At 35.3% G+C, this 17,041-nt stretch overlaps 2 protein-coding genes across 3 annotated transcripts in view; one reads left to right on the top strand and one right to left on the bottom strand.

Annotated features, from left to right (window-relative positions):
• Positions 1-17,041, bottom strand: part of LOC136985889 (endothelin-converting enzyme 1-like) — a 74,877-nt gene that overhangs the window by 42,031 nt on the left and 15,805 nt on the right. Inside the window, exons 7-16 of one of the 2 annotated variants that reach the window (XM_067283271.1) lie at positions 16,306-16,491; positions 16,150-16,221; positions 15,937-16,079; positions 15,116-15,362; positions 14,936-15,034; positions 6,807-6,884; positions 4,347-4,450; positions 4,213-4,277; positions 3,975-4,026; positions 3,817-3,896 (exon numbers count right to left, since the gene is read on the bottom strand). The exons of the other annotated variant lie outside the window; for it this stretch is intronic. Of the exons in view, the coding sequence (XP_067139372.1) occupies positions 3,817-3,896; positions 3,975-4,026; positions 4,213-4,277; positions 4,347-4,450; positions 6,807-6,884; positions 14,936-15,034; positions 15,116-15,362; positions 15,937-16,079; positions 16,150-16,221; positions 16,306-16,491 (1,126 nt within the window). The remainder of the gene's footprint in view (positions 1-3,816; positions 3,897-3,974; positions 4,027-4,212; positions 4,278-4,346; positions 4,451-6,806; positions 6,885-14,935; positions 15,035-15,115; positions 15,363-15,936; positions 16,080-16,149; positions 16,222-16,305; positions 16,492-17,041) is intronic. 2 annotated transcript variants of the gene reach the window in all.
• The window catches only part of LOC136985887 (serine/threonine-protein phosphatase 1 regulatory subunit 10-like), a 660,716-nt gene that overhangs the window by 636,633 nt on the left and 7,042 nt on the right, over positions 1-17,041 (top strand). The gene's annotated exons all lie outside the window — the stretch shown is intronic.

The following is a 17,041-nucleotide window of genomic DNA, read 5'->3' as shown; positions in this document are numbered from 1 at the left end:
AGGACACCCACAGGAGCATCAACCATCTCCCTGTCAAAACTTGAACTTGAAATGGGGAAACTTTCCATGTCCAGTCAGTATTTGCGTCGTTAACCAGTTACAACAGACTGGAGTAAGACCAACTTCAGGCACGATGGTATAGGTCATAGGTGGGGAACCTGCGGCCTCGAGGCCGCATGCGGCCTCCGCGAGGTTCTTGTGCGGCCCTTTGCCACCTAGTACAAAATGGTAGAGTTCGTTTCAAACAACTATTGAACATCAACGCCATGACAGTTGCGCGAAAAATCCCGCCAAAGACAGTCATATTGTAACATGACGTCAGAATACTAGTCTGAAACGGACTCTAACACGCATGAGCGAGGCTCTGGCCCACAGACCATCCGTTTCAGACTTGGACATGCTCGCCATTTACTTTCCTGCTTCGGAAGTACCTACTGTTGCGAGACAACATTTTCTCTCATGTCAAAAATAAAAACAAATTTAAGAACGCAAATTACAGATGCACATTTAGAGGATCAATTAAAGCTGTGTGTTACGAAGCTTGATCCAAATATACAATTACTGTCAAACAAAAAACAAAGCCAAATAAGTCACTAACTTAGTGAATAAAAAAATATTTTTTGTTGTATTTTTTTATAATATTTTAATATTATTTTATATGTATATTATATTTAAAATTTTGTAGTATTATATTTTATTTTTTCTATGTAATGCAATAAATTGTTAAATCTATAGAAAAACTATAAAAATTTCACAAGAGTCACTTTCTTAGGTCAATCAGCTTATGCGGCCTCTCTTATTGCTGCCTAATTTAAATGTGGCCTCTAATGGTAAAAAGGTTCCCCACCTATACTATAGGTTGACCTACCTACTGTACTTTGAGTCCAGCGCTCTTGCCAGTTTGTCATCGATCGTTGCAATAGAGTACCTTTTATGTATGTAGTCGAGGGTTTCACATTCCTCGTTACAAATGAGCCTCTGGCCCCTGCCTTGGCCAGTTAATCAGGGCAGGGAAGGGGATCGTTGCCGAGGATCCCAATGTGGCCTCGGACCCACCTCAAAGCAACATGTCGTTCGTGCCGTGCCCTCAGTATCCTACCTCTGATCTCATGTACTAACTCGTCCCTGTGGTGCCTGTCGCTCAAGGCCTGAAGCGACAGGCACGAAGACTGGCTATCTGAGTAAACCATGACTGACTCTGGACCCGGATGTTGTAGGATCCACTGGGACGCCCGCTCCAGGGCCACCAGTTCTGCCTGGAATACGGACGCCTCCTCATTCAGTCAGACTGACTGACAGTACACTTCTATCCTGTGAGAAAAGACGTAGTATGTGGTACCTACTAAGCTACCATCTTTAGAGCCATCAGTGTATCTTTCAACATCTATACCTGTTGGTTCACCGTCATCCCAGTCGAGTCCTATCCTGTAGGCTGGATGGACCTTTAGCACATCTGTCCAATGTCTAAGTCTGACCGGGTACATCTGATCACAATGCCTTGCCTCTATACCTTCCACTGTTGTTCTGTAGAAGGCTGCCTCGTGGCTGACTACCAGAGTCAATGAGAGCAGCCCGGCCAAAACTAAAGCCGCCTCCGTGGACACAGTTCTGTACGCTTTCATGATCCGCAAGGCGGCAGGTCTCTGTATCGTTAGCAACGTCCTGCTCTGTTTGACATTGGTGGAATCCTTCCACCAGATACCACAGGCATAGCAGATAACACGTTCTACACTCATCTTCTAGATAGATCGAATCGCTTCTCCGCTAAGACCATCGTTCTGTCTCGCTAGTCTTCATAATGCCGCTATCGTGAGGTTTGTCCTTTCACGAACACTCCTCAGTGTTATCATCGACCAGACACTATGCTGGATGCCCCGTCGGGCATCCAGCATAGTGTCTGGTCGATGATAACACTGAGGTACTTTAACGATCCAACGCATCATCTGGCCTTTAAGCACTGCTCCCCCCAAAGACATAAGGAAGTTGGCCCTATGCCCGAGGAGTGGCTCTGCCAACTGCCTGTCAGAATAGAAATCAGCTAGCAGGATCCTACAATCCACTGTAGGTGCAATCCCCCTGGCAACCAGCAAGGCTTTGGCAACGGGAGTGTGACTCCTCCCCCCACTGGCTTTGGCAAGCAAGCCATGGCCCCCAGGCCAGCACTGGGTGTGCAAAGCCCAGTCTTCCTCCTGAGAAGCTGATTCTTCGTTCACCGGACAGAAGGAGCTTTACGTGATCTGCATTACGACAGGCGAGGCATAGTCGACTGCATTTGACCGCCTTTGCGTTTAACATCGGCCCTGCGCCACTGGGGTGGATGCGGGAGTTCGCTTTGTGTGTCTCAGTTTCTAGAGGGTAAGGATTGTCAGATCCATGCCCTCTAGTCTCTGTACCGACGCGGAAATTAAATCCAGAAGTTTTGGCGACCTCTGTGGCTAATCAGAGGATTCGCTCATTTGGCCAGTAGATGAGAATCATCTCGCTACAAGCAGATGCAATAACCATCACTAGTAGGGTGTCTCGGGACCATTTTGCCGAAGCGAAGGGCCTCTACCACGTTCGGCAGCGCCCCTGTCGAAGTGATGCCATACCATCGGCCCACAAGTGCCTACACTTCCATCGGCAGGACTACCAACTTGTGTCAGACAAGTTCGATCAACTACACTCTGCTTATCTTGTCCAGAGACAAGTTCTCTCTGGGAATCCTGTTTGTTACGGCTACAGCGACCATCTTCTAGCTCTGGATTTACTGAGGGCTCATTTTGGTCCTCTTATTGCCAATACTATTAAGAACGGCCCCGTGCCTCGACCACACCAGTCTCCCTTCAGTTTTGGTGTGAGTCTGCATGCCACTATGCCAAATTGCAGGTCTTTGCCATCCGCCCGAACAGAGATAGGTTTAGGAAGATGTTAAAATCGATTTTTTAATATAATATTGATGTATAAAGCAAACGTATTATTTAATTTTTATAAACGTTAAAAAAAAATTTTTAAATTGATGTGATAGTTAACACTTAACATATGTTATAGGGAGATATTAGAAACTCTGTTTAGCGAGATGTTAGAAACTCTGACAGGGCCACAGACAAGTCCACTGCATTCGGACAACAAGCTTCATTAAGGCCTGGAACACAGACCAAAGCCCATGATACTCTGACATCTCTGGAACCTTAGGCTCGAGTCCGAAGACTCCACCAACGGCCGAGACCATGACGAGTCTTTTGGGACCCTAATACTTGTTGTTTCTCGTCGCTAGGCACTCCGGCCAGTTCCCTACCCGGGGAGAATGGACCCTAGAGCTAGACCATCACTGACACGCAATTAACTGATTGCCCTTGGAAGTCGGCTTCTTACAGAAATACATCTTCCCCATCATCAAATGTCACGGCATGCCACTGCAATTGAACTAAAAAGAGAGGTGATCACAAGCACAGATGAATTTTACATCCATTCCACATATGTCCAGTCTGAAATATGGGAACCTTTCTTTCCTCTATCCCTGACCAAGCTATTCCTTCTCCTTCGTGTCCCCTCAGTTCTCCGAATTCTTGACGATTGCAGATGTGGAATTAATGGGGAGAGGTGTTAATGAGTACTAGATTTTAAACTCTGCTTACACATCATAGTATTTTAATCTACTTTATTTCTAGTGTTGCTTTATCTTCAAAAAATTAAATAAATTTCTATTAGTATTTATTCAGTTTTAATTAGGAAATTTATAATTTGTTGTGAATGTGTTTAATACATTTCGCATTTTTTCACAAATTTAATCAATTATAATTATTTTTATTATAAAATTCAAATCCTAGATCTTACCCTTTTTGAAATCCAAATGATCGAATGCGTGTGAATATTCGTGACCAATTACAAAGGCGATCCCACCAAAATTAAGATAACTATTATAATAAATACGATGAAAATTGTTAGTTATTTTAGAATTTAGACTTATTTACTTAGAGAGTTTTGATACTTACTGAGGTAATCCATAAGCATAAAAGGGAGGATGCAACACTGCTAATGGTATTTCTACAATATACAGAAATTTAATAATATTCACACAAAATTAATATAAATTTGTTGTTTCAGAATATGTTATAAATTAATTAGTTAAAATATAATTTAAACTTAATTAGATAAATAATTAAATCTACTACTTAGTAAAATTCAGTTATCATATTTTTTAACTCATAAATGTATAAAGAAAATTCATGCCTATTACTATTCCCGTTTCAAGATATCCTAAACTTGCACCAACCTCCATTGGATTGAATCTTATTCTATTTAGGAAAATAACCAATCAGTTTATATATAAAAAAATAATATTATATTAAGCAAAATTTGCTTACTCTTCCCGAAGATAAAAATAAATACTTGGATTAAACATCTCATTGGAAGTCATTTCCTTATTCACAGCTAAGAAATTTTGAATATAATTATCTGTGATATTTATCTGGAAAAAAATAATAATTTCACTATATATCAAATAATTACTGTAATTACTTTTTCGTTACTATAACATCTGTTAAGTGTTAACTATCACACCAATTTAAACTTTTTTTTAACGTTTATAAAAATTAAATAATACATTTGCTTTGTAAATCAATATTATATTAATAAATCGATTTTAACATCTTCGATACCAAGAAAACAATAAAAAATGTAAAAAAAAATCGAATTTATCAACATTAAATACATGAAGGCGATGCGCAAGGGAGGAGTTTTGGGTAATAAACATTAGAGTGCGTCTCGTTATTGTTTCATTCGAGTCTAGAAAAACACCAAACTTTATTGATAAGGTAAGTAAACGAAATTCTCTCTTGAGTACGGAATTTAGACTAAGCCATTATTGATTTACAAGCTACGCTCGAACGTTTTAAAGGTTTAATTTCAGTGTTTCTCTGTCAGAATATTAAACATCGTATTACAGAACTCAATTCAAATGAAAAAAGATTTGAATGTTTTATGAAATGTAACAATTTAATTATTTGGGATTTTCCTGAATTAGATAATGAAGATATATTCTTTGTCTAGAGAAATTTAAAAAGTTCTTAGAATCTTTGAAAATGAATATAAAAAGGATGGTGCTAAAATAGTTTTTTACATATCGGAAATTGGTGGTCGAGAAAAAAAGTATTTATGTAAGATGTTTCTACTAAATCGATGATTGAATGGAAAGTCGCTTGACACAAATCAAGCTTTGGAATTGAGAAGAGTGTTAAATAAAACTCGCATTTTTGCACTTTCGGTTTACTTTTTATATTAAACTTTCACTTGAAACGTGAGGGAATGGTGTAAATGACTTAAAGCAATTTAAATTTGAATGAATTGTGTTGTGCAGGGAGCGGGTTTCTGCGAAGAGAAAAATATTGTTTCATTGGCAGGTGAATAAAGTTAATTTGTAAATTGTTCACATTTAAGTAAGAATTAAGAATCCTATTTTGTATGGATAAGAAACAACTTGTTTGTAAAACCGACGTTAGTCCGTTGAAAAGATTAAACTATATTAAAATTGATGTAAATTCTTCAAACTTTTGTTGCATATAAAACTATTGTTTGGGTACTTGTTGAAATGAAAGGGACGATTTCATAAATTTGAAAGATTTTTTTTATTCGTTACTCTTAGTTTAAAATACTTTACTTTGATTTTGCAAAGACTTCAGAAATAAATTGATTCTTCAAGCAAGATTTTTGTTTAATTCAGAAAAAATTAGAAATTAGGTTGGAGCTATCCTCTGTTGATAGTTTAACTGTTGTTAGTTTCTCGACTTAAAACTTAGGTTTCAAGGAAAGTTAGCATTTTTTTAATGTCGATAATTCAGAAATTCTTCTTACAACGGCCGACAATGACATTTTCGAATTTAGAAATAAGGCAAATAAAAAATAATTATAGACTGAATTCGTGCTATACAAAGATTTTGCAATATTTCGCGCCTTTGACTTCCATTAATTCCGGGAGAAACGTTATAGTTTAATTCAGGTTATTTTGCAAATTTGATGTAACCAATAGGTTTATAACATCTCAGCTTATGACTTTTTCTAAAAAAATTACGTTGCGATACTTTAAAGAATTTAAAATTAATATATTAATATATAATAATAAAATATATTTCTCAAGATACATAATGAATTGAGGAACGATGACAAACTTTTTCCTTTTGATAGAAATGCCAGGTGCGGTTTGCTTATTTGTTCGCTTTAGATGCAGATACCAAATTCTTGGAAGTACTTCGAAAGTACCTATAGAGGGGGTGCAGTCACGTGATATAACGTCATCACTCCGCCCAACAAAAGAATCGTCCGCCATATTGGTTGCTGATTTCACGTTACCTTGCTTGATCACTATTATGTCAATATGAAAGAAAAGAATTTTACCAGGCTTTGCAGCTGATTTGAAAGGTAATGATTTCATAAAATGTAAAAAGAAAACTTTTTTTATTGGATGAGATCCATACGAAATGAAACAAACGGATTTTTCATCCAACGACTTAACCACGTGGCCAACTATAAGTTCATAGAGACAGTAAATTATTTGGTTTTAACAACTAACCCTGTCACACTGGTCAGATGAAGGCATACAAATCACTCGTTGCTCATAATTATTTGACAAGCGGATTTACTCATCGTGTAACCTGTAATAATGTTGTAATTTACTTGTTCATATTTTAATGATTTACCCGTCCAATTTCGTATGTATTACCTTGTACTTTTAAATCAATTAGTTAGTTAAGTAAATAAATATAAAATTTTTGAATAACAAAACAGAATCACTAAAATATATTATTTAAACAAAGCAATTTTTCACTTACATTATCAAATATCTTATTTAAGAATTCCACGTTTAGAGAACCATTTCCATATCCGATATACTGCTGAATTTTCCCCAACTATAATATATGAAGAATAAAAAATTAAAGGCAAAATTCTCGATAATAACATTTAAAAATTGACTAAATAAAAATAACTATACTTGTATCGTTTTAAATGTAAAACCTAATTTACTTCTCAGTCACGTATATTTGAGACGAACTAGTAATTTCATTGAATACAAGATATTTCTAGGCAAGAAAGCAAGCAGAACAAACATTAAATTTTAAACCACAATAAAAATTTGGCTATTTTAGTCTAATATTGTTATATTTATCAAGGGTAAGAGTAAGGTGTGAAGGTTTTAAGGAAGCCTATATTTTCCGCAGTGTCTTAGAGAATAAACATGAAAATTTTGGTGAAGTCAAAAAGGTTAGAAATGTAGAAAACAAAAAAATATTGATTAAACAAAAATTATTTTATTATATAATGTGAAGCTTTCAATTAAAAAGTTACTATAAAAATTTAAAAATGTAAATTTCAATGATGTACAATACAGTAGAACTGCATTGTAACCGGATGTGAGACCATTATTTTCATCCGGAATAAGAATCATTTTCATCCCAAGTATTTATGAACACGAAATTATTCAGGAATATTTAATAAATCTATAACTACCAGCAATACATATTCAGATTGCGACAAACTTTTAAATCAAACTGTATTGTAAGTATATCAAATCGTCGATTAAATCTTCGAAGTGACAGACAACTGACATCTCTTCAAGGGGTGATTTTAAGTGGTGTTATTAAGCTTAATGACTACGTTGTGACGTCACTTAACGAACCATTTGCAAGAAATGCGATACTGAACATCATAATGTTCTCATTAAGAACCGCACTTTCGTCGAAAACGTTCGTTTACTCAAAGCTGTCTTCCTGTAAGCCTAGAAGTTTGACAATGGCGTTTGGTACATCAGTGGAATTACGCTCGACGTTCCAAAGCCATCGTTAAACTTCTAGGCTTACAGAAGACGGCGCTGAACGTCCGACATACGCTTTTTCGCGTTGAAAACGTCGGCCGCAACCTATCTATTCATTCAGGAAGCTGTCATTAGTCGAGGAAACATTAATCCAAGACCGCCTGTTCCGTTAATTTATGCCCAAAGGTAAATGTTACGTATAAAAAATTTATTTTTAACAAAATCCTTGAACGGAAAAACAATAGCTTCGATGATTTTCTGACAGTATTGTTGAATAAGAGTAAAACTTGCGAATTCGGTATCTTGCTTGATAGCCTTATCGCAGACAGAATAGTCGTCAGCCTCTTTAGTGACACTTATAGAGAAAAGTTCCCCGCTAAAAAAATTAACGCTGGAGAAAGCTGTTAAAATATGCAGAGCAAGTGAACAAGCTTGTAGTCAGTTGATTACTATGAAGAGCGAAATAAGTCAAAGCGGCAAAACATAAGCAGGAACTTAAAGGCAAAAAGCCTCAAAATGTGGAAATGCTAAATAGAAAAAATGCGTATGATCTTAAATCCATATGTTCGAAGTGTGGAACTATACATGTTCGGGGTTCGTGTATTGCTTATAATAAGAAATGGCACAATGCTGTAAATTAGGACATTTTGCAAATCTTTGTAAATTGTCTAAACGTATTGCTATAGTCGATGGATTGCTAGCACCGGCCTTTATAAAACTAATAGAATAGCGTAGCATGATCATAAGTAGTGTCGGAAATAGATAATTTGGCAGACTGGTATGAGGTGTCTGAATTCTCTAACAAACATAGTCAAGCTGAAACTTGAAACGGGTTCATAGTATGATGTTCAAACATTTCAAGAAGCTAAAAACGCCAATCTAAAAATATGGCTATCTAATGTGAAAACCATTAACCAATCTTAGAAAAGGAGACCTGGGTTCAGATGGGACGGATTAAAAAAATTCAGAGTACCACTGTTTCAGAACAATTGTTAGACAGTTGTGAGCTCAAAAATAAAGAACTTGAAAATCGACTTGATTCATAATCCCAAGCTCGAAATCTTTTCTGCTAGAAGAGTATCTCATCTGGTTAAGATCAGATAAAGCAAGAATTAGATCGCATGGTACGTATGGGTATCATTGAGCCTGTGTCTGGGCCTACACCTGCTGTTTCATCTATGGTGATAATTTGTAAGGAAGGAAAATTAAAAGTATGAATGGATCCTGCGAGTTTGAATAAAGATATAGAAAGAAGGCATTATCCCTTAAGTACGTTGGAAGAGATAATGGCGTGTATCAAGAGTTCTAAATGGTTTACAGATTTGGACTGTAAGATTGACTTGATTCTAGGAAGTTCCTACGAAGCGAACAAGCAGTTATTTCACTATGGCGACTCCCTGGGAACAATATTCATTTCTATGAATGCCAATGACTATTTTTTTAGTTCTATAGATGTTTCAGCAGATCAAGAAACATCTAATTATTCTAATAGGAAGGATGCAAAAAGTAGAATATGGCATAAATGACATCATCATCCATGCAGCCACCAAATAGGAATTAGAAAACATAACAGGTAAGGTTATGAAGATTCTACGCGATGCAAGTTTAACACTCAACAAAAATAAATGTGTGTTTTCCAGAAAAGAAGTCAAGTTTCTTGGGCATGTAGTTACGGATACAGGACTGAAAGCAGACCCAGTGTCATAACTAGGGCGGTGCCACCGGTGCCCAGGCACAGGGCGTAGACCCTGGGGGCGCAGAAATGACCTTGACCAAGTTTTGAGTCATAGTTTTGGGGCGTAGCTACAGATCCTCGCATTGGGCGCGTAAAAGGCTAGTTACGGCGCTGAGCAGACCCAGAGAAAATAAAGGCGATCAGTCAGCTAAACACGATGTCCCTTCGCTTCAGCGTTTTTTTAGAATGGTCACTTATTTAGTCAAGTTTATTCCAAAGCTTTCAAAGATTACTCATCCACTCAGAGAACTACGCAACAAAAATATTGCCTCGGTGTGAGGGCATAAGCACGAGTCAGCAGTGAATAGGTTGAAAAAATTGTCGAAGAATTTATTAAATTTAACATATTTTTATGTTAATGCTCCAGTTACATTGTCAGTTGACACAGGTAAGCATGTCGTTGGTCCTGTCTTGATGCAAAAGGATCGACATAGTAAAGTTCTAATCGTGCCATTCGATTTCCGGTCCGTCAAAAAGAACATCTTACAATTGCTTTAACTCAGTTTATTTGAAAATACAGTGGTGCCTCATATAACGTACTTAATCCGTTCCAGGTGCACGTCCGTTAAGTGAAACGTCTGTTATACTAAACGCTTTTCCCATAGAAATGCATGTTAAAACATCTAATTCGTTCCGCAGCATAAAATAACCGTACTGTATCATAAAAAAAATGAACATAGGGTGCGTTCTTTTATTCCTCCGCGTAACTCTGCGCGAGCGACATCGGTTTAATAATTCCTGCGGAACGCGTTCCTAAATTCCGGTGGGAGTGCACGCTGTCGAACGGCAAAAATGGCCGCTTGTAGCAGTAGTTTACGGTGGAAAGCAACATGGCGTCCTCCATGGCTCAGATAGTTTCGTTTCCGGGTCCATTATGTGGTTTTATGAATGAGAATTTAGAAATTGTGAAAGAGCGAGTTAGCGCACGCGGGGATGTAATTGTCTTTACGAGTTTTTTTTCGAGGCTATTTTGAATGCTCTTTCAACAAATAATTTATTTTATGGTTAAATTTTACAATTGGGATCCTTCTATTGCCTTTTAAAGCTCATATTTTAGAATTATAGATTTCTCCATCATGATACTATCGATAGTGCGGGCACCGCCATCTTTCTTTCTTTTACCGTCGTTCCTAAATGACTACAAACAGCAGTGCACTCCCGTAGTAGCGGAGACGCAGAGCGACCGCGATTAAAGAACGCACCCATGGAGCAGTCACCAATTATGCCGGAAAGTCCGTTGTTCGCAGCCAGTTTGTTGCTCGAGTCACGTAACGGCCAAACAGAAAGTCCGTTGTTCGCAGCGTCCGTTATTCGAGGCGTACGTTATACGAGGCACCACTGTAATTTACAATATACAAGAGTAATTCCAAAAGTAAGGTCTTCTAATTTTATAGAAAGACAAAGAAACGTTTATTTTCAATAATTTTTACATCATTTTAAAGCTTGGACATTTAACTATTTTTCTGCATAATCACTATTTCGGTCGATGCATTTTTCTAGGGTTTCTCAAACGGGATTCCGGGATCCCGGTCGTTTTTTTTAACCCGGGAAATATCCCGGAAAATTTTTCTTATCCCGGGAAATCTCGCAAATTTTTAAAAAATTCACTTTTTTTCTTATTTTATGTTAAATGTGAGGAAATTTTTCAAATAGAAAGTACAGTAGAGAGTCGTTAATCGGAACGCCGGTAATCGGAACGATTTTCAGTCAGACTGTGTCGTGCTGAATCGAACGTTTTTGATACTAGATTTACTTCTAAAGTATAATTTTCATGTTCTTATATTCTTCAATATATTTATTTTGTTTGTACAAAATGCAGAAATAATTTTTAACGATACGATAGCCTCGATTATTATTATAAAAATTTTCGTTAGGCTTACAATCGACGAAAATTCAACACGAAGCGACACGCAACGGAGAAAAATTTGAACATCGAACAGATTAATATATTTTTTCGTACAAAGTCGGTAATGGGAACAAATGACTAATCTGAACACCCCCAGTCCCCAATTGATTTCGATTTTCGACGCTCTACTGTATCATTAACTCATAAACTGTCAGAATACATTTGTATTTATTAATTTTAAACCTACTTATTACTTTTTTTAAACTTTTGTTCGTTATGGTATGTCACAAATGGTCAATAATCAATACGTAGCTTATTTGTGGCAGAACTCTCAAAATTCTTTACCAGTAATATCTGGAATAAGGGTGCTTATGCTGTCTTAATTTTTAACCATGCTTACTAGCTTTAATAACTGCGTAACGCCAAGTTGTGCAAATTGGGCAAGGATACAAACGAGTACGAAGTCTGCAAATATGGAGTTTTTCTTCATAACCTGATTATTAAAGACAAACGAACTGCCGAATTATTGGGCTATGGTCTTTCTATTAATGCAGCCGAGGTAGACAAATCAAGAATACTAGAGAACAAAAGAAGTACTACAATCTCGAAAACGAACTAGAAATCTTCAGGATACAGATGAAAACACATAATATTTGTCTTCTCTTAAATGCATTAAACACGATTCCAATCACATCTATTGGATCGGTAAAGGCATTCTCGGTAGCAAGACTTTTCATTACTAAAATAAGAATCAGATTGACTGATCGGAGTATTGACCATCTTTGCTTTTTAAAATCTTATAAAAATTTACAATATTTTGTATTATATTTCATTTAAAAAATCAAAAATTACCTTCTAAGTTAGAAGTTTGATCTAAGTTCATTTTTTTTTTAATTTTCAACTCAATTCAAAGGCATTTTTGTCGTTGCTGTATGCAGTTTCCAGCAAACTTTAATAAATTTTTTCTATTTGTGAAAATTTCTACGTAATTCAAAGGTAATTTTTAATACATATCTTATACAGCATTATTAATATGATTTTCGAGGATGTAGAACGTATTAAATTACTTTAAAAAACGAAAAATAATTATATCATTTGATTTCATGACATTTTGTATATCTTAAAAATAATTAATTTTGTCCCGGGATTTCCCGGGATCCCGGGACAAAATACACTTTTTCCCGGGATCCCGGGAAAAAGCGTATTTTGTCACTTTCACAAATTTCACTTTTATCCCGGGATTCCGGGACAAGCAAAAGACCGGGAAATGAGAAACCCTACATTTTTCTAATCGTTGTGGCAGTTTTTGTATGCCTATGTCATACAAGCTCGCCGCCATGTCGTGTTAAATCGATTGAAATTCATTACTAATTGATGGAAGTGTATAGCGAGTCGTGCATGGATGTCAAAAACATCCGCAAGTGATGTAAGGAGTTTGCAGCTGAACGTACTGAAATTCACGACAAGAAAGAAGCGGGAGACTGTCAGTTTCCGACGAGACTGTCGCGGAAGTTGAACGAGCAATGCGTGATAATCGGCGGATCACTCTGGATGATCTCTGCATTTTTGTTCTTGGGGTTTCCCGAAGCACCATGAATAGGATTTTAACAAAAAAGTTGCAATATCGGAAGGTATGAGCAAGATGGGTCTCGTGACAATCAGGCTAGCTGGTATGACATGGACATACATAAACTGCCGCAGCGCCTACAAAAATGCATCGAAAGAAATGTCTATTATGTAGAAAAATAGATAAATGTCAAAGCTTTAAAATGATGTAAAAATTATTGAAAACAAACGTTTCTTTGTCTTTCTAAAAGAAATAGGAGACCTGACTTGGGGGATTACCCTCGTATATACAGAATGTCACTCGCTTCTTCTAACAACATTGTCAACATCTTCTAACAACATTGGGTTAGATTTGTTTCTCCCAGCACATTCTTAAGCTATGCTGTTTCTCTAACCGTTGCGTGCCTTAAACTGTATGTAAGTTTTAGATTCATTGGCCGACCAATACGGAGCTAAGCTGAGCTGAGCTTCTATCAGGTCTACATTGGCTGGCATACCTGTCTCGACTTATCGAACCGATCTTTTCCGGAAAACGTGTTCCGATGAGTTAAACTTGACTTATCTTTGGTGTTTAAACACTATGTAGTATAATAAATCTTGCCTTGTCACCACTCAAAACCTCCTTGACAGACATGTTGCGTAGCACTTCATAAAACACGGCATAACTACTCACAGTTCGAAGTAGAAGCGTTTGCTATTAAATTTGGTTATTTGGTTATCTGGGGCATCTAAGATGCTTGTGATCAGCTTGCGATCAAGACTGATCACAAGCATCTTATATCAATTTCAAAAGACCACTGCACTGCATTCCACAAAAGTTGCAGAGAATAATGTTTGATATTATGCTATATTAAACGAGGATGGAGTATAGAGTCGAGACTGTAATTTCACCAACATCGAGGCGATGCCACAAAGCCAAATCGAAGTGTATCTGGTTCTTCTATTAACGAAGTCTCTGATAATAGAAATGACAGTGAAAAGAGCTTTCTCTATTACAGAAAGTAATACGGAATGAATGACCTGAAAACATTGGTAATGTCAATCTTACGTAATTGTATTGTAGAAAAATACACAAAATTTCAAATTTTTATTCCTTTCTGACTTCGGAGGATAAATAAATTTTCAATTCTAAAACATTATGTAATAAAAGTTTTTCTCTCTGCAAAGCTGGTTTGTTTTACCTTTTCAATTTTATCTCATTGATTACATAATGTTTTAGAATTGAAAATTTATTTATTCTCTGTAAGTCAGAAAGGAATAAAAATTTGAATTTTCGTGTATTCGTTGTCTACAATACAATCACGTAAGATTGATATCTAATCTGACTCCGTCGTTTTAAATAGTTTATTTAGGATTGGTAATGTCCGAATGTTTAAAAATGTACGGTACATTCTCTTTAAAGGTGATCATGTCCTTATCCTTCCTAGTCTAAGACAATTAACTTTAGAACTTATACATGAGTATCTTGCACTATATTACAGCTTGAGTATTCAACGATCTTTTAGCAGACGTAGAGAGAGTGTCAACTGATATAGTATGAATAATGATATTAACTTTGTTAGAAAATGTGCAGTTTGTCAACGATACCACAGAGATCAGCCGGAACACCCGATTAAGATTCATCAGATACCAGCGAAACCATGGCAAATAGTGGGTACAGATATATATTACAGCCAATGAAAAGATTACCTAGTGATCGCAGATAGTTATTCGGGATATTAATAGAGAGGTTACGGCCGACGTTTCCAACGCGAAACGCGTAAGTCGGATGTTCAGCGCCGCTTTCCTGTAAGCCTAGAAATTTAACGATGGCGTTTGGAATGTCGAGCATGATTCAACTGACGTTCCAAACGCCATTGTCAAACTTCTTGGCTTACAGGATGGCGCCGCTGAACGTCCGGCATACAGGTTTTCGCGTTGAAAACGTCGGCCGCAACCTCAATTTATGTAAAACAATTACATGAAAATTATTGAAAAAATTAAATAAAAATTAAACTTTTACTGTATTTCTGGTGATATTTTTGCTGTAGTTATCGAACCAGTCTTCTTCGGAAAATATTTCATCCAGTGTTTCACGTATTTGTTTTGAATAACTTTTCACCTAAAAATATGTCATAATACAATTTAATAAAATATTTCATTGCTATAAAGTTACATTATGATAGTAAAACTACTAGTCTACCTCACTAATGTCGTCTTCTTTATTCATGGATTTTATCATCAGGTAGTTCACTCCCATGTCAATATACATATCCTTATCCTGAATACAACTTTTCCATTTTAATTTATTCATACCCGGAAGTGGTCGAAAAAATTTATCATAATAACGTAAACCTTTTCTCATATCGATTAAAAGTTGTCTAAAACTGTTGTCGATGCGAGGCAAATAACGAACGATTATACCCCATACTTGCCAGTTATAAATTACTCTGTTTAGAAGAATTGATATCAATAAAAGTATATAGTTTGGATTACAGTATTTAGTTAAATATGAAATTAATTTTACTGATGTAAAATGTACTTTTTATAATCTTATATCTTTAGTCTTCAATTATCGTATTGCTCATAAAAATAAAGAAATACTGTATGATTTTCCAATATACAATCATAACAAGAATCAAGAATCTTAATTAATTACAAAACAAACAATGTTTTACTTTATAAAATGTAATAAAATTATTTTCGATTATTAAAAATTATTATTAAATACTTGAAAAATATTTAACAGATACCTATAATTAGTAAAATGAGAAATACGAGTAGTCTAAATTTTAATAATTACGATGAATTGGTAACAATAGAATTAAACAGAACAAGATGAAAAGTTAGTTTTAATTACGAAGTTACTTATAAAATTTTAAATATTTGGATTGAATTCGAAACCAGACAGACCCCCAGAAAAAAAAAGAATGATTTATTGTGTACTCAACAGTCTGAGTCGTTTAGTTTGAAGTGATTGTAGAATAATTTAAATAATATTTTCGTGATAATAAATGTTCTCACCTTTTGTTTTTAGTGTTTCCAATAAGCTCACATAGATCATTGAAAAATTCCATGCTGTTTACTTTTAAAAAAATTTGATCGTTATATTCTTCAGGATGTTGAAGATATTCAAATAATAACATAAACACATTTTTCCAGTCGATCTGAGATTAAAATATATAATAACCTTGGTTAAGAAACATAAAATTATTGCTATTTATAAATTTGTTCTACCTGTGAGCAGTTGGAATGTAATTCTGATATCGTTGTATTCGTTGAGTTATCATTATAGTCTTTATCTAAAATCTACCCAAAATTTAAAATTATTTTTCAGTACGGATCCAATTTAAAATTTCAATTTAATTAACAAAATTCAATATTTCTATTTACTCTTGCTAAAGAGGTTTGAAAGTCGATTATTTCATCAATATGCTTGTTCTTATTTTCTGTTGACAAATCTAATTCAGAAAGTACATAATTTATCAACTGTACATATTTCTTTTTTAATTTAATCCACTTTTCTTCAGTTGTATTCAATAACACATCTGGTCTAATTATATCTCTCCCATCATATACCTGTAAATAGATGAAATGGAAGCTTTACAGTACAATACTATACTATATATATTACATTGTTTCGATTAATAATTTCTAATTAGTATAAATATAAAATGGCACATTAATTTAGTTAAATTTATTAACTTAATTAGCTTTCAATCTTCAGATGAAAACAAGCCACATATCAGAGACAATTTTATGATAGTGGCGTAGACGAAAGTTTCTAATACCTATTTCCCTAATGTACATATCGATTTATCTTCAAAAACGCTTATTTCTTAATGTTTTATTTACAGAAGTTAAAACGTTACACAATGATAAATAAAGTCGGCTGTTAATTTTTCGAGAGACAAATAATTTCAACTTAACCTCATTTCATTAAATTCGAAAACATTTCCTAAGAGAAAGATACACGTATATCATAAAGTACATGATGCAGTACATACATCATGTAGTATATATACATCTTTGTAATGAATATTTGAGTAGGCCTAATATTATTTAACATACAGCTGCTGTATAAAATTGATAAATGCACAATCGGTATTATTACAGACTTACAATCTTA

This window comes from Centruroides vittatus, unplaced genomic scaffold (assembly GCF_030686945.1).
Source record: "Centruroides vittatus isolate TY-2023 unplaced genomic scaffold, ASM3068694v2 contig_980, whole genome shotgun sequence".
Taxonomy (NCBI): domain Eukaryota; kingdom Metazoa; phylum Arthropoda; class Arachnida; order Scorpiones; family Buthidae; genus Centruroides; species Centruroides vittatus.
This window is presented reverse-complemented; position numbering and strand designations above follow the sequence as displayed.